The 27,222-nt window shown below is 36.9% G+C and overlaps 5 protein-coding genes and 1 long non-coding RNA gene across 14 annotated transcripts in view; 5 read left to right on the top strand and 1 right to left on the bottom strand.

The window, feature by feature from the left end:
* LOC122004129 overlaps positions 1-77 on the top strand; it is a 2,325-nt gene extending 2,248 nt beyond the window's left edge. Inside the window, exon 5 of the mRNA XM_042559059.1 lies at positions 55-77. Coding sequence (XP_042414993.1) covers positions 55-77 — 23 coding nt within the window. The remainder of the gene's footprint in view (positions 1-54) is intronic.
* LOC122005242 (probable mitochondrial-processing peptidase subunit beta, mitochondrial) lies at positions 30-1,081 on the top strand. Its single transcript, XM_042560214.1, has 3 exons — positions 30-256; positions 364-471; positions 803-1,081. Exons 1-3 carry the CDS (start codon positions 185-187, stop codon positions 887-889), a joined length of 267 nt encoding a protein of 88 aa, XP_042416148.1. The 5' UTR covers positions 30-184; the 3' UTR covers positions 890-1,081.
* Positions 1,082-3,084: 2,003 nt separating this feature from the next.
* On the bottom strand, positions 3,085-4,834 carry LOC122005243. The gene is made up of 5 exons (XR_006118354.1): positions 4,695-4,834; positions 4,386-4,600; positions 4,060-4,314; positions 3,462-3,513; positions 3,085-3,359 (listed from the first exon to the last, which is right to left on the bottom strand). It is a non-coding gene; the product is annotated as an uncharacterized LOC122005243 (long non-coding RNA).
* LOC122005236 (LRR receptor-like serine/threonine-protein kinase RPK2) lies at positions 4,829-11,098 on the top strand. Of its 5 annotated transcripts, none has more exons than XM_042560204.1 (4): positions 4,829-8,205; positions 8,692-8,839; positions 9,651-9,823; positions 11,021-11,098. In XM_042560204.1, exon 1 carries the CDS (start codon positions 4,829-4,831, stop codon positions 8,186-8,188), a length of 3,360 nt encoding a protein of 1,119 aa, XP_042416138.1. In that variant the 3' UTR covers positions 8,189-8,205; positions 8,692-8,839; positions 9,651-9,823; positions 11,021-11,098. The 5 variants fall into 5 exon arrangements, with proteins under 5 accessions (XP_042416138.1, XP_042416139.1, XP_042416137.1 ...); XM_042560205.1 differs by lacking the exon at positions 11,021-11,098 and adding an exon at positions 10,191-10,586 and having other exon boundaries at positions 9,669-9,823; XM_042560203.1 differs by lacking the exon at positions 11,021-11,098 and adding an exon at positions 10,194-10,586.
* A 4,389-nt stretch (positions 11,099-15,487) lies between these two features.
* Positions 15,488-18,333, top strand: LOC122005239. Of its 4 annotated transcripts, none has more exons than XM_042560212.1 (3): positions 15,488-15,693; positions 16,533-16,669; positions 16,777-18,333. In XM_042560212.1, exons 2-3 carry the CDS (start codon positions 16,652-16,654, stop codon positions 18,331-18,333), a joined length of 1,575 nt encoding a protein of 524 aa, XP_042416146.1. In that variant the 5' UTR covers positions 15,488-15,693; positions 16,533-16,651. The 4 variants fall into 4 exon arrangements, with proteins under 4 accessions (XP_042416146.1, XP_042416143.1, XP_042416144.1 ...); XM_042560209.1 differs by having other exon boundaries at positions 15,489-15,693; positions 16,771-18,333; XM_042560210.1 differs by lacking the exon at positions 15,488-15,693 and adding an exon at positions 15,741-16,112 and having other exon boundaries at positions 16,771-18,333.
* Positions 18,334-18,435: 102 nt separating this feature from the next.
* LOC122005238 lies at positions 18,436-21,640 on the top strand. Of its 2 annotated transcripts, XM_042560208.1 has the most exons (3): positions 18,436-18,700; positions 18,776-19,379; positions 19,458-21,640. In XM_042560208.1, the coding sequence occupies exons 1-3, from the start codon at positions 18,436-18,438 to the stop codon at positions 20,764-20,766; spliced, it is 2,178 nt and encodes a 725-aa protein (XP_042416142.1). In that variant the 3' UTR covers positions 20,767-21,640. The 2 variants fall into 2 exon arrangements, with proteins under 2 accessions (XP_042416142.1, XP_042416141.1); XM_042560207.1 differs by having other exon boundaries at positions 18,436-19,379.
* Positions 21,641-27,222: the final 5,582 nt, after the last annotated feature.

Below are 27,222 nucleotides of genomic sequence, written 5' to 3'. Positions count from 1 at the left end.
ATGGTACCTTTGCTGCAGAACCATTTAGTTATATTTATCTAACAAACTGTGCAGTTGTCATTTATCATTTTATTTGATTCCTAATTGCATGAGAGGTATCAATCAATTTGGAAACATAAGAACAATTTCTTTCAATTTGATATATTTTAAGCAGACTCTGTAAGAACTGACTAATATGTGATTTATGCAGCTAAAATCTTCTGTTCAACTTCATATGGATGGTACAAGCCCTGTTGCCGAGGATATCGGCCGACAGGTTGAATTATTTCGTTGGAGTTATTAGTTCTTTTTTCCAGTCACTTTTCTAACAAAAGCTTCAATAACATTAAATTCATAATTTACCCTTGTTTTCCATGGTGACAGTTGCTTACTTATGGTCGAAGAATCCCAGTAACTGAGCTTTTTGCAAGGATAGATGCTGTTGATGCAAACACTGTTAAACGTGTTGCAAACCGCTTTATTTTTGATCAGGTAACGTGATAATTGTTCTCATCCACTAATACATGCTCTTTCATAAATAGACAAATGGTTTTGCTATGATCTGCGTGATGTTTGCTCTGTCAGAATTTATTCTTTGAATATACCAAAACATAATGATTGATTATTCCATAAGAATTGATTAGGGAATAAATTACCAACTCCTATGAACCAAATTTGCCCATCAAAACAATATTGTCTATCAAAAGGCTTATTAAATATAAAAATTATAAAAACTAATCGTTTAGCATTTGCTGTCTGGCGTAAACGAAATAACCTTTATGCATATATGCTTCAGCTGACCCTTTCTACCTGGGCATGACAGGACGTTGCACTTGCAGCCATGGGACCAATCCAAGGGCTCCCAGATTACAACTGGTTCAGGCGCCACACCTACTTGCTTCGATATTGATTCTTCTCTCATTTTTTTTTATTAATGTTTACATTCTCGGTTTGTGATTTTTCCCGGCCGTTTCCATTCTTGTTAGTGATCATGAATCACTATGAAACTTTGGATATCTGAAAAAGATTTTGCTGTTTTACATGTACACACATTTTCTGTTACATTCCCAAATTAAATAATGAATGCCAGATTTAATCTAAATTCTTTTGTTTTTTTTTTCCAATAAAAAGCTATCATTTAGTAAATGTTTTATTTCAGATTAAATGCCACTTGGAAATTAGTCCATCGTTATGTCATGGTCCCCTGGTCAACTTGCTTTTTTTCGTTTATAACATCTCACACGTAATTTCAACATGTGCGTTCAAAAACATAGATGCCTCTTTCCTATCATCTTCCAAGACCGACGGTTAGAGTACGTGAAGACTTCAGTGCCGTGGTAAGGCAGGTAAAGAACTCCACTTGAAAGAAAAATAACACAAAAGAACAGAGAGGTCCAAGTCTCGACTACCCTTCCTTAACATCCAATATTGAGTATGAAAAATCTAATCAAATAACAACTAATTCGATTTATCAATTTAGTTTTGGTTTGCGTAATAAAATGTCGATTAACTTTAATCTAATTTATTCAATTTAGTTTCAGTTTGAGTAATAAAAGAATCAATTATCTTTTAATTTAATTTTGATTGCCTTCAAATATGCATAAAGATGTATACATTTTGATAACTATTTTCCACTACAAACAAAAACCAGATTTTTGAATGAGATCGAAAAGGTTATCAATCTCTTTTGAATGAAGTCGATTTGAGAGTTTTTTTTTTAATGTTATCAATTCAGAGTGATTACAAAAACACTACTAGGATTGAGCTCAGCTAAAAGATAAAAGCTCAAAACACACCGTCTAGACAGCCAACCACCTTAGATTTTCCCAATATTTTCTTCCACAACAGACCTCGGAATACTGATATTTAATGAACAACTAGGTCACAACTTTAGTTGGCATGGGTGCACTTCAGCTACAGCAATCGTGTGCAAAAGAAAATTTACTATCATGAATTAATAAATTAGTTGTCACCAGTAATACTCAAAATGAGCAACTTCATATCAGTGGCATTAGCCCTTTGGGCTATGAAATACCTTAAGTTATTCAACTCGTGAAATAGACAAAACTACAGTCCTCAGAATACACAGTTATTTCATGAATACCTAGATCGCCACCACTGTTGGCATGGTTTTCATCTATAATAATTGTGTGCAAACAATAAATTGCCATCATAAATTAATAAATTAGTTGTCACCAGTAATACTCAAAATGAGCAACTTCATATTAGTGACGTTTAACCCTTTGTGTTATGAAATATCTCGGATTTGATCACAAAGTAGCCAAAAAAAAAAAAAAATTCAAATATGATGTCTGGTTAAGTTGTTCAATGCAGAAACGCTTCCTTCCCATGCTATAAAAAAGCAGCTGGCTATGATATTTCAGGAGCAAAGCAAATATCAAAATAGAACATGTCATTCATCTTTGATGAAAAAACTGTGGTAATGAAAATTCATTTTCTTTGTTTAAAATTTCTGCCTCGTCATCTTCTGGTTTCTGTTAGAGATCATCCAATTGTTAGGATCCCAACAATCTAAATATTAACCTACAGCCAAATTGACTAGGAACTCTATGAAAGAACATGGTTAAAATGATATGAATATGGTCAAAAGATGCAAATAAATTAGTGTAAGAAGCAATTAGAGTTTAAGGTTTGAGAAGTAGAGGGAGACCAAAGAAGACATAATTTGAGCATCCTACTTGACATGGGTTTACTAAGCATATAACCTTAAAGAGTTCAATGACAAAACAAGCTCAGGATAGTGGACGCCAAAGAGTTGGGGGACACATTGCCAATTGTCTTGTAGTCATTTATATAGTTTCTCAAGGTAGCAGTTTATTTTCTAGGTTTCACAAGCATGACAATTATGCTGCATTGAACTGCCCTACCAAATTCTCATCACTGTTTTTGTTATGCTCAATATTTTCAGTTTTTCACATATTTGGTAAAAATATCATTATAGAATTTGGTCATTAAAATCAAGTTAACACCATTGAATTTCTTAACTTCACACCATGTACATGTGCACCATGTCTATGTTTCAGATTATATGCAATCTCTATAGAAGAAAAAAGGAGAAATAAATGTAGCAGGAACCATAGAAGCTATGCAAGCATGTAGATATTAACATTGATAATAATACAATAAATGCCACAAAATATTGCCTGTTTTTAACATCTGCATTGCATGCTACTGCAAATGGTGAAATTGAGAAATAATAAACTTCAACTACCAACAAAACCTTTCTTTTTTAAATAACAATACTACTGAACTAGAGAGAGATGGAGAGACTAAAAGGGATTCTTCTCACCATTGCTTCTAAATTATAAAAGCGATCCAACAACTGCAATATTTCCTTCGATGTGAACTGTCTATCAAAGCTGCAAAGAATGAACAACAAATTTTATGTTTTAAAATCTTTTTATTCAGTCTGAAAATCTTGCACAAAATTATCAATACCGGTATAAACAAATTAATCAAACCTCTTCATCAGATATTCCATCAGCCCATAAAGAACAAAATGATGGTGAAATCCTGCAGTTAATGGCCCATTCAATATTAATAATTATATATGTCAAAATTCTATATTCATCACATAACAGACACTTAGATTGGTAGCAATCAATTAACTATTTGAACACTGAGTAACAATATTTGTTTGGATGAAGGAACTTTAGATATATATCATAAATTCATCAGTAAGAGCGATCAGTTTTAAGTTTGTCGCGTTGAACTTGAATCATCACCAGCTACGATCACGTAGTGCAGTAAAGATAGTTTGCCTTTCAAATTAGGCTCAGCATTGAAAAGGAAAAACAATTAAATTATTTTATATGCAGAAAATCAGGGATTATGGTAGTTTAACTAGTAATTTTCTCCTGACGAGACACCAATTAATCACCTTTCTTCAATCCAGTATCACAACAACAATTTCCAAACTAGAGCAAGTAGTTCAAATCGTTTTAATTTTATTGATTGAGCGTCAACAAAGATTGCCACACAAAGAAAAGCAGTAGACAACCTTCAAAATGTGAAAATTTTAAGCTTTACAGGCACAAAGTGTAGGATCAACGTACTCACCCTGTAATTGAGAAGGAGGATACATTTCTAGAGCTTCCAAAAGTCACAATTCCAGCTCAATTTGCGATTTCTCCTCATGAAACCAGGTCATTAACATAGAATACACGTAGAAGGACACGACTTTTTGAAATGCTATAAAAAATATTATAGAGAGACAGGACAAAGTGGATTATAGTAAAGGCGGCACCTGGCCTGCCGAGTGAATCGAGAGCCCGTCTTGCTCCTCTTCACCGGCCGCCTCCATCTCCGTCGAACCTGCATGAAACCCTAATTTGATAACTACACAGAAAGAGAGTGCAGAGAAAAAAAAACAAAAGAAGGGAAACCTAACAATCTCCAAATGCAGAGTTGGAGAATCCATTGTTCAACTTCTTGTCGCTCCTTTATTATTGTCTTCCGTTCAGTGCCGACGAGCGGTGAGGGTTCGTCGACGATACAAATAAACCTTTTTTAAATTTTTATTGCTTGGAGGGGCCACACGGTTTGGCTCGAGGACCGTGTCTCACTGGGTCCCACGAACATGGATTTAAATAAAAGAATTCTGAGGGGGAAAAGAGAAAATAATGTTGTCATTCGTCTTCTTTTCTAGTCTTCTTAAAACAAAACCCTCAAATTTGCAAGAATAATATTATTACCTCCCTGCGCTCGTCGTCCTCCTCTCGGCCTCCCTCTCCGCTCTCTCCTCCTTCCATGTAAAGATTAGGGTTAGGGCTGTGAGAAACCTCTACGTATTTCTATTCTCCTTCTAAGATTTCACAGTACAAAGCCGATGAGCTGCCGGAGAGCTCCCGCTGAAACCGTCGTATCCTTACTACTCCTCCTCCTCCTGTTGGTGGCGATCTCCTGCTCTGAAGGCCGAGGCGGTAGGGATCCGGACCCTCGTGAAGTGGAGAGATCCGGGTTGTTGCAGTTCAAAAGCTGCGTTACTTCCGACCCTGCTAGATTACTTGGAGTATGGGGCTCCGACGCCGACCACTGCTCCTGGCCCGGAGTCGGGTGTGACGGACGGTCACGGATCGTTTCTGTTAATATCTCTGCGAAAGGCGGTGCCTTTAAGCTCCCCTGCTCCCGATCCAGCCCTTATCGGCGCAGCTGCTGCGATCTCGGACGTAGGATGGCTGGGACACTTAGTTCGTCCCTACGGAGTCTCTCAGAGCTCAGGGTGCTTTCTTTGCCGTTCCATGACTTTGTTGGCGAGATCCCGGGCGATCTCTGGGGGTTGGAGAAACTGGAATTACTTGATCTAGAGGGCAACTCACTTTCCGGTGGCTTGCCCTCACACTTCCCCCGACGCTTGCGTGTACTAAATTTGGCTTCCAATTTGATCAAAGGTCAGATCCCACTCTCACTCTCGAGATGCGTGGATTTAGAAATCCTAGACCTGTCCGGCAACCAGCTCAACGAAACAATTCCGAAACTTTTTCGTGGTTTCTCCAAGCTTAGAGAGCTCTATCTTTCTTTTAATCAGCTTGGCGGTCCGATTCCTGATGAGCTAGGATTTGGGAGCCGGAGTCTGCAAATATTGGATTTGTCTGGAAATTTGCTTACTGAAAGCATTCCGTCCAATTTAGGCAATTGCACTGAGTTGCAATTTCTACTGTTATTTTCCAACCTTCTTGAGGGTTTTATTCCTCCTGATCTTGGGTTATTAAAAAAGCTTCAGGTTTTAGACATCTCGATGAACAGCCTGAGTGGATATGTACCTGCTGAGTTAGGAAACTGTTTAGAATTGTCTGTTATTGTTCTGAGTCAATATGGTCCTATGTTAGATGAGAAAGCCTCGAGCTCTGTTAATATTGATGAATTTAATTGTTTCCAAGGAATACTTGCTGAAAATATCACAGCTCTACCGAAGCTTAGGGTGCTTTGGGCACCAAGGGCAACATTTGAAGGGATGATTCCTAGAAACTGGGGACTCTGTGAGAATCTGGAGATGGTTAATTTAGGCCAGAATCTATTTCAAGGACATATACCACAGGCATTTACCCAATGCAAAAAACTTAAATTTCTTAATTTGAGCTCAAACAGATTGACTGGTTGGCTCAACAAGGAGCTCCCAGTGCCATGCATGGATGTCTTTGATGTCAGTGGGAATCAATTGTCTGCCTCCATCCCTAAATTTACCAACAAAGAGTGCCCTTCATCTAACATCACATTAGATGATCTGTCCTCATCTTATGTTTCTTTTTTTGCTTACAGCGGACTTAAAGATCTGAAAAGGCTTCTTTCTGAACCTGGTGGTGAATTTACAATTTATCACAATTTGGCAAACAATAATTTTACAGGCACTCTTTCTTCTTTACCATTGGCCACCAGTAGGTCCATGAACAATACTGTCTATGTATTTCTTGCTAATGGGAATCATCTTTTTGGGTCGCTGTCTGTTATTATATTGGAGAAGTGCAGCAGGGTAAGTCATTTGGTGATCAACTTAAGCAACAATATGATGTATGGAAGATTTACATCAGAAGTAGGTACAATATGCCGGTCTCTTGTGGTGCTGGATGTTTCCAGTAATCAGATATCTGGAACCATTCCTGCCAGTTTGGGGTTGTTAAATAATCTTGTTTGTCTGAATTTGAGTTGGAATCAGCTGCAGGGTGAGATACCTGCCAGTATCACAAAGTTAAAAGGCTTAAAATATCTCTCATTAGCTGGTAACAATTTCAGCGGTCACATTCCTCCTGACATGAATAAGTTGCATTCTCTTCAGGTTTTGGATCTGTCTTCAAATTCCCTTGCTGGTTATATTCCAACTGGCTTTGTGAAGATGAGAAATCTCACTGCCCTTGTACTTAATAACAACAATCTTTCAGGGGTTATTCCTTCAATGTTCGCCAACTTTGCATCACTTTCGAAATTCAATGTTTCATTCAATAATTTGTCTGGATCATGGCCTGTTAATGCCAGTACACTTAGATGTGATAGTGTCTTTGGAAACCCTTTGCTCCAACCTTGTCCTGCATACTCTCTCTCTGTTCCTTCATCTGATACACAAGGGAGCGGCCATAGTCCACAGTCATCTATGGACTCAGCATCAACAAACTCATCCAATGATAGCAGTGGTGGCTTTAGTTCTATTGAAATTGCATCTATTGCGTCAGCAGCAGCCATAGTTTCAGTCCTCTTAGCTCTGATTGTCCTTTATATTTACACAAGAAAGTGTGCTCCAGTCAATCGGTCCTCTGCTAGGTCTTCTGGAAGAAAGGAGGTGACTGTCTTTGTGGATATTGGGGTTCCACTGACTTATGAGAGTGTTGCACTAGCAACTGGAGGTTTTAATGCCAGCAACTGCATTGGAAGTGGAGGTTTTGGAGCCACATACAAGGCTGAAATTTCACCAGGGGTTCTAGTGGCTATAAAGAGACTCGCAATTGGAAGGTTTCAAGGTGTTCAACAGTTCCATGCAGAGATCAAGACTCTTGGAAGATTGCGGCATTCTAATCTTGTGACACTAATAGGTTACCATCTTAGTGACTCTGAAATGTTTCTGATTTACAATTATCTTCCAGGTGGTAATTTGGAGAGATTTATACAAGAAAGGTTGAGAAGACCTGTAAATTGGAGGATGCTTCACAAGATTGCTTTAGACATTGCCTGTGCTCTTAATTACTTACACAATGAGTGTGTTCCCCGGATCCTTCATCGGGATGTTAAACCAAGCAACATACTGTTGGACAATGAATTTAATGCATATCTCTCAGATTTTGGATTGGCAAGGCTTCTAGGTAATTCTGAGACGCATGCAACTACAGGTGTGGCTGGAACTTTTGGATATGTTGCTCCTGAATATGCCATGACATGTCGGGTTTCTGATAAAGCAGACGTTTATAGCTATGGTGTGGTGCTGTTGGAGCTAATTTCAGATAAGAAAGCACTGGATCCTTCCTTCTCCCCCTATGGGAATGGTTTTAACATAGTAACTTGGGCATCCATGTTATTGCAAAAAGGCCGGGCCCGTGAGTTCTTCACTGAAGGGCTTTGGGATGTGGCTCCCCATGATGATTTGGTGGAAACCTTGCACTTGGGTGTGAAGTGTACTGTTGATTCTCTTTCTATTAGGCCCTCAATGAAGCAAGTTGTTCGAAGACTAAAAGAACTCCAACCTCCACATTTTGGGTGTGGCTAATGTATTCATCTGGAATGGTATACCATGCTTCATTAGGCTATTTTCCATGCTGATCTGAATGTTTCTGCATGCTGGTGTCACATAAGAAAAATGTAGTTTTATTCATCCATATTCTGTTCTTTCCAATTTTGTACTTGTTAGGCATCAAACCCATAGGCAGAATATGCAAGTCGCATTAAAGATTGTTTTGCACTAATCAAATTTAAAAAAAAATATTTAAAGCTTTAACAACTAATTCATTCTGAATTTTAATAGGTAGAGTTCAAGGATGAATATTCATCCATCAATCGGGACCTTTATATGCACTTGAGATTAAAAAAAAAGAAGGTCCTATTCAGTGCCTACAGTCACCAGGGAGAAAAGAACCGTCTTTTATCTTGCAATTGTTTGGTTCACATATACTTTAAAATTGATAAACTCCGTTGCACTGACCTATGACCAAATTTTTTTAAGTAACTTCTACTTCTTGTTTCTTGCTAATCCTAAACATAATTCAACAACAGGTAATTATTTGTCTGCCTTCCCACTGAAGTAACTGAGCTTTCCCAAGGATACAATACCTTAGAGTTTTTGCCTGATGAGTTTCATGACAACCTGACTGGTATAAGCAGTATCCATTGGAATTCTTTCCCACAAAGATCCGTCTAAGAGGTCAGTTTCCTCCTGTCATTTGCCTGATAATGATAGCAGATCTTGACACTGTCAATGTTTTCTGATAATTTATTTAGATTGTTAACTTCTGAAATATCTTAGACTGCTTATCAAAATAGCTCATCACAAAATATGTTGGTCGGCTTTGTCAAGGGGCATCTCTTGCTAACAAAATCTACAAGAGACACAATGATAAGTACCATGATGCCATCTGAACATGCTGCATCTGTAGCATTTCTTTTGAATTTCTCTTCATGAACGGTTGACCTAAGAACACTGGGTTGATAGGCCGTCCGCTACTAGAGTTTCGATTTATCCTGCCCATTGGGAAACTTCTTTGGATTGGGCCAGTTAGGATTAGTCGGCGTAAGCTGGATATTTGGTGTCAACTAAAAATTAAAGTTCGGTAGCATTTCTTTCAAATACAAATATCACTATCTTCACCAGATTTTTTTTAATTACAATGAACTAAAGTGCTTGAGTATGCGGACAATGATTTTTTTTTTTGAACTTTGAAATTTTCTGTTTGTTACAAAGTTCAAATCATTTTAACTATGCTCAGGCCCAATATTGTAGTATATATTTGGATGATGGCGCATGTTTTCACAACCATTAGTTGTATAGTGTTCTTCTAGGATTTGATTAGCTTCAGTCTTCAAGTCTGATAATATTTAAATTGGTTTTCATTGTAAAAAGAAGGGTATTTCAGCAAGTTGCTTATTAGTGTTACTATGCATTTCTGGTGTTTTATGCAACTTATTGAATGTGTACTCTGAGATTGCTTAGGCATTGAAATCTTGCTAAAATTTAGGGCCTTTGACTAGCATAGTTGGAGAGCCTCCGGATTTTATTCGTGGGAACAAGAGATACCTATCACAGCGAGTGAAAGGCATTGCCCATCTTACTCGGTCAGTTCATGTGGAGAAGTTCATAGTTGCTACAGGCACTTGTGTGCACTATCCTATGCACTTATCTGTGACAGAGGTATAGAAGCTCTTTTGTGTCCTACTTTCAAAAAATTCTGGACCTTTTTGCAACATGAACCATCTATTATCTTTTGCATTTGGTTACTTGATTTCTTATGAAATCAACAATGTACTATAGACTTGACATCGGAGGATTATGTGATTAACCATGTAGAAAAGGTGCAAAAGCCGTATAAAGATCTTGTATGTTAACCAATAGTAATGGTGTCTGATAAATTCCCAACACACCTTTAATTGGTGGTTTCTCAATGCCAATCCTGGACACTTGAACTAGCAGTGATGCTGCGTCTCTTATAACATTTATGCTCTTTAAAACTAAATTATTTTGATTAGTGGATGACCACCTTTCATTGTTCTTCCTGCAGAAGATTGACAGGAGTTATTTGGTTTTTTTTCCTTCATATGTTCTGGGGAATGCTTCAGATATATCATGATTTAGTTTCTGTTACTGAGTATTTTGTAGCTGGAGACAATGGAGGAGCTAAGATGGTAAACCTAATTTATGAAGAGATTGAATCATTTCTTTCCCTTTTTTTTTTTTGAAAAATACAACCATAACAATAAACTATGCATCTTGTTCCAAATCTTGGCTTCTTGGCTATCAATTTTTGGTTTGTTCTTTTCCAAGTGGTTCTGCAGCCTGTGGAAATTTTAACAAGAGCTCAAGTAGAAGAAACCTTGAGTCTGCCCAATGCTGTAAAATTTGACAATGGCAACATGGTCCAGTACAATATGGCTCTTACTAGAATGTGTTCCTATTACATCTCTATTCCTTATTATTATTATTATGTTTTTTTATTTTTCTATGGTTGCAGTATCAATTTAAATAAAGTAAATACAAAATTAAATCATGTAGTGGTGTTTATTGTGTTGGCATCGGACGTCAGTTCTTCTGGAATAATTTTAGGATACAACTCATGAGTCGTGATTTTAATATGAAAGCAGTGATTTATGTTACTGAGCTAGCATTGTCTCACGAGATTGAATTTTCTTCTGTGCAGAAATCCTTTTGAATTATTTGTTACTAATTCTAAACATGATTTGTAAAATCATGATCTGGATTGTATGGTCCTGCAATCCAGAAATCGATCCAGGATCAATTGAGATCAGATTTTACAGTAGAATCAAAATAGATTTGTTGAAATTGGACAAAATCGATGAAATCGTTCCTGATGGCTCCTTTTTGGTCTCTCAGTCTCCTCCTCAGCAAGTTCTCCTTTCTTGTATTGCTTCATGGCTTTGAGACGATAACACACTAGCGTCGGGCCAGTTCCTCCGGTGTAGTTTTTTGATGCTCAAGTTAGTACTTCACGAGAAAGAAGGAAAGTAAGAAAAGGAAGGAGAAAATTTTGAAGAAGAAAGAGTTATCTTTTGCTAGTTAGAAGAAGAAGATCATCATATCTCGAAGTTATCATTCAAGGTGCTTGTATAGTTGTTAAAGAGATTCTCCATTTCACTTGCCTTAGTGTCTTTCTTCTTCTTGCCTAGGTCAATGAGAATGCAGTTTTTAATGGTTCGTTATCGTACTTCCCGTTCCTGACAGCCATGTAAAGTGAAAAGGATTATGATGAAATCATCTCTGACCACCCCTACTCATCTTTTATTCACTAATTACCGTGTGTTATGGAGAGGACATCAAGGTAACCGTCTTTGACATTCATCCCTTGTTTTTCCAATCATCAGCCACTACGGTAGATGGGAAGGGATTAAAGGAATCACCTCGGATATCTCTCCATTCAATTATTGCCATGTATTGACAATCAGAAGCTTGATAATATAAGACTCGCTTAATAATATTGTTCTGTGGGCGTCTCGATTATTGTCCTATGAATTCGTAGTATTACTACTCGACAAATCCACTAAGGTTGTCATGTGGAACACAGAGGTACTACTCGATGATTCTTAATAAGATTGCTCTGCGAAACGTAGAGTTATTGCTTAGCGCATCCTTCATAAGATTGTTTTGTGGAACGCAAAGTTATTACTCGATGATCCCATAAAAAGGTTCTTTGAAACATAGAATTATTGTTTGACGATCCTATGTGATTGTTTTGTGGAACGCAAAGTTATTGCTCAGCAATCCTATAAGAGTGTTCCACAAAACGCAAAGTTATTGTTCAGGGCAACTCATAAGATTGCTCTGCAAAATGCAGAGTTATTGTTCGACAGTTGATCATAAGATTGCTTTGCAGAACACAGAGTTATTGCACGACAATTCTTCATAAGATTGCTATGCAGAATACATAGTTATTGTTCGGTAGTTCTCTATAAGATTGCTCTACGGAATGCAGAGCTATTGATCAACAATTCTTCATAAGATTGCTCTGCGGACCGCATAGTTATTGCTTGACAGTTCTCCATAAGATTGCTTTGTAGAACGCATAGCAACATTGCCCGGTAGGCTTTAAGGATATTACTCGATTATATTCATCCAGCCTTTAGAGGAGGAATTCCACTATATTGCTCTGAAGAATCTGTTACATTCCTTTAAGTAAATTTGGTTACCATAAATACCGATTTCACGTTACAAACGATTTCATACCCAACCCATACAATGGACAGGCGGACAACATCCTCGTCAGCAGGCAACGATAGCAGAGGGGTCCTTGTCTACAAGATGGTGCTAACGACTTATAATGGGGAAGAGGGGAAGGAGAAAAGAGGGGAAGGGAAATAGAGGAAAAATAAAATATTTACATTTCCCTTGTTTGGGAGGGAGGAAATGTTTATTAACGTAACATGTGTTACCTTATTTGGGAGGGAAGGGAGGGGAACAAAAGTTAAATATATAAAACTATCCTCACTTTTTAAAATATCACTACCTCTAGGCTTTGCAATTCTCTCTTCTCGGGCGACAACTCGATGGTGGTCATCGTCATCTCCGTCCCACTTTAACACTGTTTGTACCTCTCCCTTCCATTGCCTTCGATCTCCTCCTTGCACATCTTCGCCGAACCCACGACCGACCTCATTGGCTCCACCACTCAGTCCCCTCTCCGACGGTCGATTGGACCCTAGAGCAACTCTTCTGCGAGTCCTTGGGCATCCTAGACCTCATGGAATCTCAGTCCATCTCCCCCGAACTTGAGATCCTTGCTGCTGCTCCTCAGGAGCTGCGCATAAGCTCGCTCCCTCCGCCTTGGCTACATTGTCCACGACAGAGAAACCCAGACGAGCAAGCATACAAAACTTCGAATTGGGCAGAAGCCTGCTCCTCCGCCTTGGTTGCGTCGTCCACGATAGAGCCACTCGGGCAGGCAAGTGTACAAGACTTCGAATTGGGGGTTTGAATTCACGAACAGCTTGTGAAGGACGACAAGATAAGAAATAAGGATAAAATTAAAATATTTTTTTTTTGAGTTCTCTTTACCCTTCTCTACATGTTAAATTGGAGTGTAAGAAATTTAACCTCTTTTTCCCCTCACAAGGTTAAAACTTACCCTTCCATTACCTTCACGTCCTTTAACTCACTCCTTTCAATCAAGATTAAAAATTTACCTTCCCCTTATTTTCCCTTCCCTCAACCTGGGTAAATTGTCGGACAAATATAGTTTGTGATTATATGATAAGTTTTATGGTAATATCTTGACAGCAAAATCATTTGTAAGCCGTTAAGATGGTACATCACTTCTTATTTTTGTATTATATTTGGTCACGATGTTATCCGACAATTTGTTTAGTTTGGAAGTTCGGACATTTGAGTTATTAAAAAAAAATTGTTATAATCATCCAAAATAGGTTAAGTAGAACATTAATATCTCTTTATGTCTAAAATAACTCATTTTGATAAAAACAAGTAATTATTTGAATAAATTAGTTTTTAGTATAATGAAAAGATTTTGACAATCTTTAAATATTTTTAATAGAATATTAATATTTTTTTCTCGAAAAAATAGTCATTTTGATTAAGATCTATTTATAAAATAATTTAAGTACAAAATTTATAATTAAAATTTTGTTAAAACGAAAAACTAAACGTGTATGAAATTTTAAATACTTGAATTAGAATATTAATAAAGAAAATTTAATAGTAAAATACTTTATGAAATGATAGCAAAAAAGACGAAGGAGGTAAATCACGGACGACTATTAACATTTGAAATAATAATTAACACATAAAGGAGGTATTTATCTCGATTTTATTGAGATTCGAATATTAGATCGTATGATGATAACAATGAAAATATATTTTAAAATTGATTTTTAATATTTTAATTCATAATAATATATTTTAATAATAAAATATTATTTGACACCACAATGAAAGTGATGGAACAACAGCATGCACCATCCTAGCAATTGCCGACCTTTAATTAAAGTGAAGCTTCACGCTTAAGCTTTAAAAGATTAGCAGTCGGTAGAATAATTTTAAATAAAATAATAATAAAAATAACATAAAAGTTCTCTATATAGAAATTAAAAAATAATTAATTTTAAAACGAGCAACTTAATCTATTTTTTTTTAAAAAAAAGATATATATATATATATTAAATTTCCTACGTTCTCCCACTTTATCAAAACAACAAAGGCTTAAATACCTTAAACCCCCTTTATTCTCTCTCAAGTAGCATTTAACCCCCCTTATTTAAAAAAATGACATTTAACACCCTTTTTTTAAAAGTCAAATGTTAAACAAAAATTAATAGACAATTGTGCCCTTCTCTTTTGTGATATGATAATTTTAAGAGAAAAAATATATTAAATTGATGATTATGTCCTTGGTAAAAAAAATTAACACATTAAATTGACCGGATGTGAGAAAATTTATAAAAGAGCTTTGACGAGGTATAAAAGAAAATTAACATATTAAATTGACCCGATATGAGAAAATTTGTAAAAGAACGAAAACTAAAACAAATACATCTAAATAGAAAAAATTCATATTAGGAACTTTAGTACTATTTTACCCATATTATGTTAGTTGTACCTCATAAAAGAAGGCAAACTGTTACAAGTATTTACCTTGATACGAAAAGACAAACCAAAAGTCAATGTATTGAATCTAATATCTAGAAGGTACAACCTTCACAAAAGTATAATCCATAAGCACACATACTACTATTCAAAATTATGAAACTTGCATGTAAAATAACTCATAGATCCAAAAACTATATAACCAAATTGCTAAGTAAATGTGAATAAGAAACATACTCGAGGATTTTCATTAGTCCCTGCTACTTAATTGCTAGTCAAAGCTAACTTCTTTTCAAAATTATTAAAAATATATATTATAAAAAGATAAGGGTATAATTGTCTTTTTATAAATTTTTTAATGTTTGGCTTTGATTAAGGGGGTTAAATATTATTTTTTAAACATAGGGGGCAAAACGTTACTTAATTAAAAATACAGGGAGGTTAAAAGTATTTAAGCCAAATTCCACAAATTATTTGGAATCGACCAATTTTAAAAATCCCATACCTTTTTATTTCGTAGAATATGCTGTGGCCTTTTATTAATTATTAGAATTTTATTGGGGCAAAAACCATATCTTGCCTGGCCGGCATATGCCGTAACGGACCGTTAAACCACTTTTTTTTAATGGGCGCCAAAATCACGATGATGCTGATGAGTCACGAGTTATTTCGTGAAATCGATAAAAAATATATATATATATTAAAAAAAAACCCTTAAATATAACGATGGTTCCGGTTTATTGAAGTCATATCGTTGTGATTCGACCGCGACACGAAAGCGGAGACGGAGATGTTACGCACCGCCTTGTACTTAGAAGATTAGGTAAGCGAGAGGTGGCGTGCGGAATCTCCTCTTCCTCACTGTTACTGAGCCCTTTCGCGCTTTCGCATCCCCCTCTTTCCGATTTCTCTTCTCCGCCGTAGCGATTTATCGACGAGATCGATGCGAGCAGGTAATTGGTCGTCTTAGAGCAGATTTGTAGGTTGTTTTTTTTGTTTGGCCTTTTTGGTGGAGTCGCTTTGGTTTGTTCGAAGAAGTTTCTGGGAGAGTTCTCGTTGATGTAACGCATCGGAGGATGATAGTGAACAGATCGACTGGACTGTTGCTTTTTTACCGTGTCTTGGTGCGGGACGAGATCAATAGATGTCAGTAACGGAGTCCAAGAGAAAGACGCGGTTGACTGCAGTCAAAAGTTTTGTTTTTCCTAGATCTAGTCCCGATTTGCCACTCTCACGATTCAAGAAAGTGTTCTCCGACAGAAGTGGCACCAGCTAAACCTTTTTAGAGTGGAAGAGGAGTGAGTAGCCGATGGAAGGAAGATCGAGCAGTTGAAGAATTACAATTTGTCTTTTTCCCCTTCCGAACTACTTGGTATCCTGCTATCTGGTCTCAATCCTCAATGTTGCTGTAGTGTGTTCCAGTAGCTTTCAATTTAAGGATCGTGCTGAGGATATTGTTAGGGTTGTGCTTTTGCAATATGATTTCCGTGAACGCCTGAACTGAAGCGTTAGAGATGGTATAACTTCGTTCGTAGGACCCGATATCCCTATTTTTGTTGTCACTAGGGTTTGGTTTTGTTGAAAGTAACTGTTACGATGTGAAAAGAAACATTATTTTTGGTTAATACAAGCCGTGATGTTTGGGTCCATCTACTCTGGAGCTCATGGTATTTGTTTTACATGTCTTTAGATTAGAGAGAAAGTCAATCTACGCGATGATGTTATCCATTTTCTTTTAGTGTTTTGTTTTGTTTCTTATTCTTATCTACCTCATGTTTATGTTCCATTTTAGGTACAGAGAAGGATCTGGAAAGTGTGTTGATGAATCAATGCATTATTTTTCTTCATTTTTAGTTTAGCCACTGCGGAGCAGATCTAGGATATCTTCGCTCTTGCCTAGAGTGTTAATAAATGCAGACTAACAAAGAGGTGGTTTCCTTGCTAATACCATTACAAAGCACTTTTAGAAAATAAGCTGTGTTGTTATTATGCTTAAGAATATTCATTTATTTGAAATTTCTTATTGATAGATTCAGATTGGCCTTGCTGATCTGCATGCTGACGAGCCTATATCGGGTATACCAATCAAGAAAAGGCTATTTCATATGTCACAGTCTTCATCTTCTACATGCCAAAATACGCCCACAGTGCCAAAAAATTCAAGTGAGCAACCGAGGAAGCTCTTACTAAAATCAGAATGTTCTGTTTCAGAGAACTCTGCTGGTGTGAAACTAGACAGTAATGTAAGTCCTGATGACTTGTTAGAGTCTTCCATCAGACTGACTGGTTTACATGGATTTCCTTCCCAGGTTAATCAAAAAATAGGGCTCAAGAAAGGCACCACTGGAAGTGGAGAATCAAGTATGCATGACGAGCAGGATGTAGACATAAGGGCATCAATAGGCTTTGGTATAGAGAAAGGGAAGAATTCATCAGTGGAATTTGAATCTGAGATGCTCAAAGGTAAAGAAGCTGTTGGGAAGATAATTGCTTCAAGTGATGTATCTTCATCTGAAGAATTTGAAACGTCAGGTTTGTATCTATCATCATGTCAGGATATGCAATGTAGCCTGAACTTGTCAAAGAAAGTGATAAATGAAACGTGTCCATTGGATCTCCCTGGGGCCAATAAGCCGGAACATCATCAAACCAGTTGCAACGATTTGGAATCACAATGTGCTTCTAATCTTTACTCGAGTAGAAAAAAGTGGGATTTGAATTTTCCAATGGAAGTGTGGGATACCAATTTGAATAATTTAGCTATTAATCATGGGATGAACAATGAGTTAAAGCTGAAGGACTTGCATCAACCAAACGATGACAAAATTCCCATCCAAAATACTCAAGTGATTGCAAACAATTTTGGATTACGATTATCAATGGTTGAGTTGCATCAACGCAACATGAAGTTTACCAATTTGGAAATGCCTGTGGATGGAGCTACAGACTATGTAGATGGTTTAGATTTGCAACTTCGGCTACCTAGCAGACCAAAGTTGTGTGACAAGTTAGGAGTATCTCCTCTTGATCTAAGTTTGTCCTTGACAGGTAATCTTTCAGATGCTTCTTTTACAACTGTGAAGCCTGAACCATGTGTGAACCATAATCAGAAAGACACCAAAAGACATCAATTTAGTAGTTTAAACTCAGGTGTTATTGCACAAGTGAAATCTGAACCATGTGATGGAAGTTTCCATGTAACTTCTCAGATTGAGGACCCATCACTAGATAAAGAGGTCAAACATGAACTGCCTGAAGAATTTCAGGTGAAGTCTCCAAATTTGGTCTTAGGTAATCACCCGTTAGCCTCTTTGACACGACTACCAACAGCTTTGGATTCTAATTCTTTGTGTCATGCAAATATTCTTTATCAACCTAATCCAACTTTGCTTAGTGTTGCAAACACAAGCTTGGATGAAAGAACTTGTCAAGACTTAAATCCTTCTACAATATCAGATTCTATGATATTTTCTAAAGTTGATGACAGCTGCATTAACCAAGATGCAAAAGGAAGTTCTAGCAAACCATTGGCTAATGTTGAGCCCATCCTTTCTTATGTGAAAGGATGTACTGCAGAAGATAGAGTAATTTGAGTAACTGTTGGCAAGGATTCTTCCCAGCGTAATGAGTTTGTGGAATCTGATCCTAAAGAACCCAGTGCCTGTGATGGATTATCATCTGAAAGAAGAGCTGAAATGAACTTGTCAGGCGAAGAATGCACTGTGTCAAAATTCTTGGCCAATAGCAATCTTGATTCTGATCTTAGAAAAGAAACTATATTCACTGGTGGGAATCAGGAAGGCATGGACTTATCTGCTAACATTCAGATAGATCAGTGTGTTGTTGATGCTGAACAGCATGGTGCACCTGAAGGTCCAAAGGGCAAAGGAAATAAGGTTACCAGCCATGGAGTTGGTGATTGTGAAGATAGTGAGCGACAATGTGCAAACGAGATCCAATGTCAGTATAAAAATAAACTGGATGCTAGAGTTTCTACCGTTTCCATCAGTTCTGAAGGTTTTCCTTTCATGACAGATGTGCATGTGGATACGAAAGGCAAGGAAATACAAACTGAAGGGGTAAGTGCTCATGGTGCTGTGATGTGCCATGATAAAAGGGGGACAACCAGTGGCTTAAACACAGACTTGCCTAAATTGCCAGTTATAATGGAGTTGACTGCTTCCAGTAGCAAGCCTGTTAAAACTTGTCAGGCAACAAGAGAGAAACACCTTGGAAAGGACAATGTGTCTCAAGTGAGGTCAAGCTCAATCGAGGCATCTCCTGCAACTGCAAAAAACAAGAATGAATATGTAAAAAACAAAACTGAATATGTAGGCGGAGGGCAGATGAGCACAAAAGCTATTAGTGGAGCAATGAAGCATCCAGTACTACGAGAGGGGGAATCCAATGTTAATAGTCCAGCAACTAAGCATGTTTATAACCCATTCAAACATAGTCACATTAAGCATGACGACAGCAGGTACAAGTATAGAGAGGGAAACAAGGTAACTTCGCCTTCAACTAAGTCATTTGGTTACAGGAATGCTACTTCTGCTAGGTCAGTTCCTGATGGTACGGAGAAAGAAAGGTTGATTGATGATAACGAGAAACATGTCAATTTATATTCTCAAGGGAGAAGGTGATAGTACTCTTACACTTTTGTAATTTCCAATGTTGTTTCGATGACATTAATGGTTTTTATTCTTATATATTTTAGGCATTCAAAATTCGTAACTAACAATCATGATCAGACAATTGGCCAACGTGAATCTGATTACATGAACAATCGAAGGAACTATAATCATCATTTTACTCGGGATCCTGACATCCAGCATGGACCAGGACATAGTAATCCCAGAAAATCACGATATATGAGGCATAATGAAGATACGGTTCCATTTATTGCTCCTCCAAATGGTAGCACCCATAGATCATTGAGAAGGATGACAGACTATCCAAATGGTAGCACCCATAGATCAGTGAGAAGGATGACAGACTATCCACAGGATCGTCTTTTTCCATCTTGGAGGCAGCCCCAAGGGCCTCGAGAGCAACCGAGTGGTAGACGCCAAATAAAAGACACTGACACCAACAGGATTGTTGGGAGAGAAATTCCTGATTATGTGATTTGCGAGGATAAAATCACAAGTTTACCTGGTGAAATAGCAGATAATTTGCTACATTCACACTCAAATTTGCATTATGAACGAACTGATAATGACTTTCTGTTGAGGGGCAGTAGCGTTTCTCCAACCAGATCTCCAGTGCGTTTGTATCGATCATGCTCACCCATTCAATGGTTGTCACCTGGGAGAGTACCTGGAATGTACATTGATGATGATGCAGATTTAACAACAGATGGACCTTCACTTGATAGAGTTGAGATGGTTAGGAATCATCTGGAAGATGAGATAACGAGTAGGCATGCTTTACTTCGACGCCCTCAGTTTCAACCTGACATGAGAGAAATGCATTTGGCTAGAGAACTTGATTTAGCTAGGGCTGGTAGAGCTTTGAGGAATAGAAGATATGAGATGAGACTAGCTGAAAATACCGAGTATGATACAGAGTATCTGGAACCTTCATACTCTGTGGACGAATTAGTTGATAGCAGGGACTATGATGACAGTCATGGACTTGTACAAACACGTCATATTACTAGTGGTGTTGATCCCAGCCGTGTTTTTCCTGATGATGCTCATTGTCCGAGATCAAGAGAATATAATGACAGGCAGGGATTCGTACAAGTACGACCGCGTCACATGCCTAGCACTGAGGATGATAATCTTGCTCCTTTTGGTGATGCATATCCTAGATCGACAAAGTTTTTCCCTGACAGTGAAATGAATCATGTCGGGGGCAGCTCCCGAAACTTCCGCAATCATGTAAGGAATCGACTCGGACCTGCTGGAGCTAACAGATTAAAGAACAAGTTGGAAGAGGAAGTAGATTACAGATACCACCGTAAACAGCGATGGTGTGATGGTGCTTCCGGTGATGCGAGGTTGAAAAAGAGAAAGAGTTAGTACAGTTTGCTTAGCATGCTTCACAGGCAACCAACTATGGTCTTTTGGCTTATTCTGTCTGTTCATCCAGATGGATCGTAGCCAGAGATAACAGCAATAATTACAGAATGACAATTGACTCGGTGGTTGTCTCCCACTGTGATTGCTGTGCGGTAACAGTTTCTAGCTACAAATTGTACTTTCAGAAATGCTCATGCCGAGTGCTCTCTAGAGATCTGCCTCATTATTGAACAACAATTACGCTTTGCTTTTAGCCTTGCACATCTTACGGATTAAGCGTACCTTTTGAGACTGCAGTATCATTTCTCTCTGCTAACGTTCCTATGCCTAAAGAAAAGGGCGACCAACCTGTTTTGGTGGAATCTATAAAATACGCGAGGAATCGTTGCTGGTCGCTGGCACCTGCTACTTCAATTTGATTTAATATTAAGAGGGATTTTCCATTGATTTCCCATCGGAATCATCCCACTTCTTCCTTCTTAGGCTAATATGCTGCTCGTATTGTTTCAGAAAAATAAGAGATGGAAAAAGATCGGGCATTACTTATATTTGCCAGGCAGCAACTTTATTATAGCCTTCTTGCCAGAATTTTGATGCCCTCGGATAGTTCATGCTTGATGCCTGTGTTAGAAATGACAGACAGATCTCTTCCAGTTAATCGGGCATTTGATGAAGATAAGCTCAACAGCAATGCTGGTAGTGCTTTACCACTCTTATGCTGTGTTAGTCTCAAACTTTTGATTGTACGGCAGATAATTTCCGGTTTATATGATGCTTAATGCTCAATCAGTCATTTGGAGAAAAAAATGAATAGTATATGTAATAAGACAACTGATGAGAATGGGAATAGAAGAAACTTAGGTGTGTTTGGTTATAGATTATAGAAAATAAAATATAACTTATAAGGTGTCTAGTTGAACTTAGGTTATGCAATAATTTAGTTTTACATTTACTAATTTATCATTTGACCTTTTAAATTAATTTAATTGAATAAAAATATTTTTCTCACGTCTCTCTCCGTTGTGATTTCTCTTCTTCCCCTCCTTGTTGTCACTCTTCTCTCTTTGTCGTGACTTCTCTTCTTCCCCTTTTCATTGCTGCCGTCGAAAAGAGCAAGAAAAAGGGGCTTCTTCTTTTTTTCTTGTCGTCGTCGATCAGCCACACCAGTCGTGGTTATCATTGTCATCCAACACCAGGGAAAGGAAGGGGTTGTCCTCTTCTAGCCACCGGTTTCGAGCTTTCTAAAGAAGTTGCTGCTCCTCGACTCCGTCGGCCAACTTATCAAGTTGTTGATCTCACTGAGCAACAAAGGAGGCTACTGCTTCACTGTGTAGCAGAGCTTGCTACTCCGGCCAAAGAAGGTTGTCGGTCAGCCTTGTTTGCTGTCCAAGCTTGCTGTTCCCGTCAAGGACTATTCCGACCATAGGAGGCAGCAACCTTGTTGTTGTTCCATGTTCCCTCCGGCCGAAGAGTTACTCCAGTCGACCTGCTCCTCCCTTGCGTCAACAGAACAGTAAAGGTTTCTATTCCGACCAAGACAGCTATTTTCGTTGCTTGTTCGGTGTTGGGCTAGACTATCGGCAGGCGATGTTGGCCAACGACGAAGGTGGTTTTGGCAGCAGTGTCGAAGACGAAGGAAAATATAATTAATTGTGTTCTCTTTCGACAACTTCAGATGAAGAGGGGAAAGGATTGTGGAGGATAATTTTGAAAAAAAAAAAATTGATAATCCTGGAATCGTCCAAAACCTTAGATTTCGGAGGTAATGCAATTTCGGGTTGCATGCTGACTTTATTGACGTGGTGGTAAATCGCTTATTACTGAGAATCACTTATTACCTAAATCAAATAAAATTTTTGTTAATAACCTACCGAGATTATCGATTATATCCTCCAACCAAACACCCTGTAAAGGTTGATAAAAAAAAAAAAATAATGTCGTGATGCAATTAGTTATAAAAAACATGGATTAGAGTGTTAATCCTTAATAAAGGATATAGGACTAGGATAGGTAATACATATACGTCTGGAGTTATCAGAGAAATAAATGGAAATAACTAGTATTTAACATTAGTGAAGTGTAAAAATAAGAGAAAGTAAGTTAAGATAAAAAAAAAATATGTTTGAAGTTCGACGAATGTTTAATAATTTGATAAAATGATTACAGTAAAGTTGAAGGTGCTTGACGAACATTTAAGAATTAGATAAGCTGATGCAATAAAAATAAAGGCATAAGGAGTGAAAGAAAATAAGGCAAATTTTACATAATAAAAATTAAAAACTATGACCCTTAAATTTTATTATTACCAAAATATGTGGAGTTCGAATCTGAGTAAGAAATCGACGTCTGGATTAAAGAGTAGATAGGTGCGTAGTGAATGAGTCTTGCAAACAAGACTATTGGAGATAACTGTAGAAGCTGACTGGCTTAACAGGTCGAGCTTGCAAACATGAAGAAGCTCTGGTGGGTTCGCAAGTGGGTCTGCTAGGAATATGTCCATAAAATAAATATTTATTATTAATTATTAATTATTAATTTAAATAAAAAATATTTATTTTATTATTTAATAGTTTTATGTTTACTTCTATATATATATATAATTCATAATATATGGATGTAATTATGATTTTAGCATATAAAATTGTCATATACAAGATAATTAAAAATTATAGATAATATATTTAAAATATCCATCATTGATTAAATTATGCATCTTTAATTGATGATCATTAATGTAATTTGTTGTTATTATAAATATGACAGTCTTATCCTGACCGTCAATGTAGTAAAACTAAATAGAGATATTTTATATAATATGTGGCAAAAGGCGATTCACTCGCTCCTAGCGTCCTTGTCAAACCGTCTCTAAGTCAACACGGAGGAGGTAAATTACGGGTGGCTACTAGCCAGTAGTACAAGTAGTCAAGACATCGGAGAGGCCATGTTCGAGCGCACCGAGTTTCGACCCCAAGACCTCATGTGACAACACCCCATGTCTTAACAACCATACCGCTCCAAGAGGATGACATTTTATATAATATGATTATATAGGACAAGGATCAAATGTTATTTTAAAGTCTTTGTTTAAAGTACCGTTATAAAGACTTGAATTAACATCTCTAAGATGATCATATGTAGATCAATCTCAATCCTGAGTAATCATAGACTCCTTATTTGTATTAACGGGTTTATTGATTTGTTTGTTAAAATCTGTTTTAACAATATACATAACACTTACATTTTGGAGACTTGGTTATACATTAAACTAGGAATATGGTTTATAGATATGGAATCCGTAACTTCTGAAATGATGTGAAAGGATGTTAAAATAGTTCTCTTGACTGTTGATTCTAGCATTAAACAGTTTAAGCGCTCTAATTCATAATTAGATTATGAACTAACTATTCACTAATGAATCAATGATACATAAGATTTTATATACAAACAGAGAGGTAAAATTATAATTTCACCAAACTCTATTTGTGAACCATGAATGGAGGGTTAATAGCTATGTAAAAGCATCAACATCATATTTTTCTATCAAAAATGTAAAATTTAAGATAAAAAACTATAGGTATCCACTTTTCACTGTAAAATATATCATCTTCTTCATAATTTATCATATCTTTATTTATTTATTATTATTATTATTATTTTCTCCTATATAATTTTTTATTATTATATATGTTAATGGTTTTGCACACACTATTCCAACATCTATATTCCTCTAACAATCATATTTTTTAAATATAAAATCACATTAATCTATCCAAATCATCAATCTCATACACATATAATCTCTCCAAAAATTTCTAGTAATGTCTCATTTCATTAGTAATTATTGATTCTCTACTTTCTTCCGATGAATCCACACAACTCTTCTCCAAGAAGAAAATAAAGCATGATAAAAAAATGACAAAGAACTAGATGTATCGGTAAACTATAAAAAAAAAAGGCGAAAAAAAACCTTCATAGAACTCGCATATTGATCCAAAAACAACAACGAATCAACTAAAAATAAAATTTTTAAAAAAAATACAAAGAAAATAAGATAAAGCTTACAAGTTCTCAATCAACGATCCAACGATCACACACTCAACATGTGAAATTTGTCGATAAATGTCAAAAAAATCCTAATAAGAGAAAACAAAAACTCAGAATGCTCTTCCACATATGGCTATCGATCTATAAAAATCAGAGAAAAAAAGTGTGAGAAGTTTTAAAAAACGAGGGTTGAGCAGAGAAGAAGAAACAGGCATCGAGCAAAAAAGAAGAAATAGCAAAATGTTGTCCGGATGAGTCTTGTGTATACAAGAAGTATAACGAAAATGTGGTGGTATTTATTGTACTATACGTAGATGATATTTTGTTAATTGGCAACAATGTCAAAGTATTATCGGACGTAAGGGTATGGTTATCCAAACAATTTGATATGAAGGACTTAGGAGAATGTGCACACATTCTTGGGATCAAAGTCATAAGGGATCGCAAGAAAAGGATGTTGTGCTTATCTCAAGCTTCATATATAGATACAATCCTTGTTCGTTTTAGCATGCAGAACTCCAAGAAAGGTTTCTTACCTTTTAGGCATGGAGTAGCTTTATCCAAAGAGATGTCTCGAAAGACATCAAAGGAGATAGAGGACATCAAGGCAGTTCCTTATGCTTCGGCTGTGGGAAGCCTAATGTATGCAATGCTGTGTACGAGACCATATATCTGTTTTACCGTGGGCATGGTTAACAGATATCAGAGTAACCCTGGACAAGGACATTGGACTGCTGTAAAGCATATATTAAAGTACTTAAGAAAGACTAGAGATTATATGCTAGTTTACCAAACAGAAGATTTGCTCCCTGTGGGTTACACAGATTCAGATGTCCAATCAGATAAGGACAATAGTAAGTCTACATCAGGCTATGTGTTTACTTTAGGAGGTGGAGCCATTGCATGGAGGAGTGTCAAGCAGAAATGTGTTTCAGACTCAACCATGGAAGCTGAGTATGTGGCAGCCTCTGAGGCAGCCAAAGAAGCTGTATGACTCAGGAACTTCCTAATGGACTTGGATGTGATTCCTGGTTTGCCCAAAATCATCACAATTTATTGTGATAATAGCGGTGCAGTTGCAAACTCGAAGGAACCACGAGCCCATAAGGCGAGTAAACATATAGAGCGCAAGTACCACCTGATACGAGACATCGTCAAGCGAGGTGAAGTTGTCGTCGCCAAGATTGCGTCAACAGATAACCTGACAGATCATTTCACTAAGGTCCTTCCGGTGAAAGTTTTTGATCGGCATGTGGAGGGGATGGGAATAAGATGTATGGCAGTAGATATGGTAACTTAGTCTTTTAATATAAGTGGGAGATTGTTAGAGTGTATACTAAAAGCCTAGCTTTTGTAAATATTTATTTTTAAAATAAAAGAATCACATTGGTCAAATGTCTACATTTTATTTGTTAAGTGTAGTTGTTCAATTAATTTATATTGTAGATAACACGGTGTGTGGTGTCACACACAGAAGATCATGTTATCAGTTCTTTATAAATTATAAACAGTTACTCACGACTAAGATGGAAAGGAACAAACTATTGAAATAGTCGTAGTGTAATTAGGTATTAGTTTATCTTGACTAATAAATTACACTAGTACACTCTAAGTGTATTGAGTATGATCATTTTAGGTAAGTTCTTTTTATACTGACTTAATAAAAGAACTAGACCTTAGTTATTATGAAAGTGTGTGCTCTTAATCCTAATATAATAACAAATACATATATTTAGTATTTATTTCTTTAACTTATCAAAGGGTAAGATTTAGTTCGATAAATCAATAGGTCCGATAAGTTGGGAAATGATATTACTTATAGTGTGTGTTGTTGATTATAGAAGGAAATTGTGTCCTAGTTATCTATGTTGAAAATGTCCCCAAGAGGAGCTCATAAGGATTGTCATGTTAAACTTTGCAGGTGGACTTAGTCCGACATGACAATGAGGTTGAGTGGTACTACTCTTAGAGCTAAATATTAATTGAGTTGTCAGTAACTTACTTAATTAGTGGGCATTTGTTATCTTAAACACAGGGAGACTAACACACTCATGATAAGAATGAGCCCATAATGTAATTTGGGATTGGTGCGGTAGTGCAATAATAACTCTCTAGTGGAATGAGTTATTATTGATGAACTTGAGTTGTGTGTTCAGGGCGAACATGGGATACTCAAGCTCGTCGAAAGGCCAAAACCAATTTCTCCTCTAGGTCACTGTCGTAGCCTCATTAATACCTCTAATCCACTCATGAAAAGTCCATCTTGTTATCCAAGAAGGGGTCGACCCATGGCTTGGTGACCAAGCCCAAGGGGTCGGCCATAATCTCCTTAAGATGGCCGGCCACAAGAAGTTTGAAGGGTGTCGGCCACATATTTCAAATAAGGAGGGGTGTTTTGAATTTTTAAAATCT

Source organism: Zingiber officinale, chromosome 7B, assembly GCF_018446385.1.
Source record: "Zingiber officinale cultivar Zhangliang chromosome 7B, Zo_v1.1, whole genome shotgun sequence".
Classification (NCBI taxonomy): Eukaryota; Viridiplantae; Streptophyta; class Magnoliopsida; order Zingiberales; family Zingiberaceae; genus Zingiber; species Zingiber officinale.
Note: the sequence above shows the minus strand (reverse complement) of the source record. Positions and strands in the feature narration are given on the sequence as shown.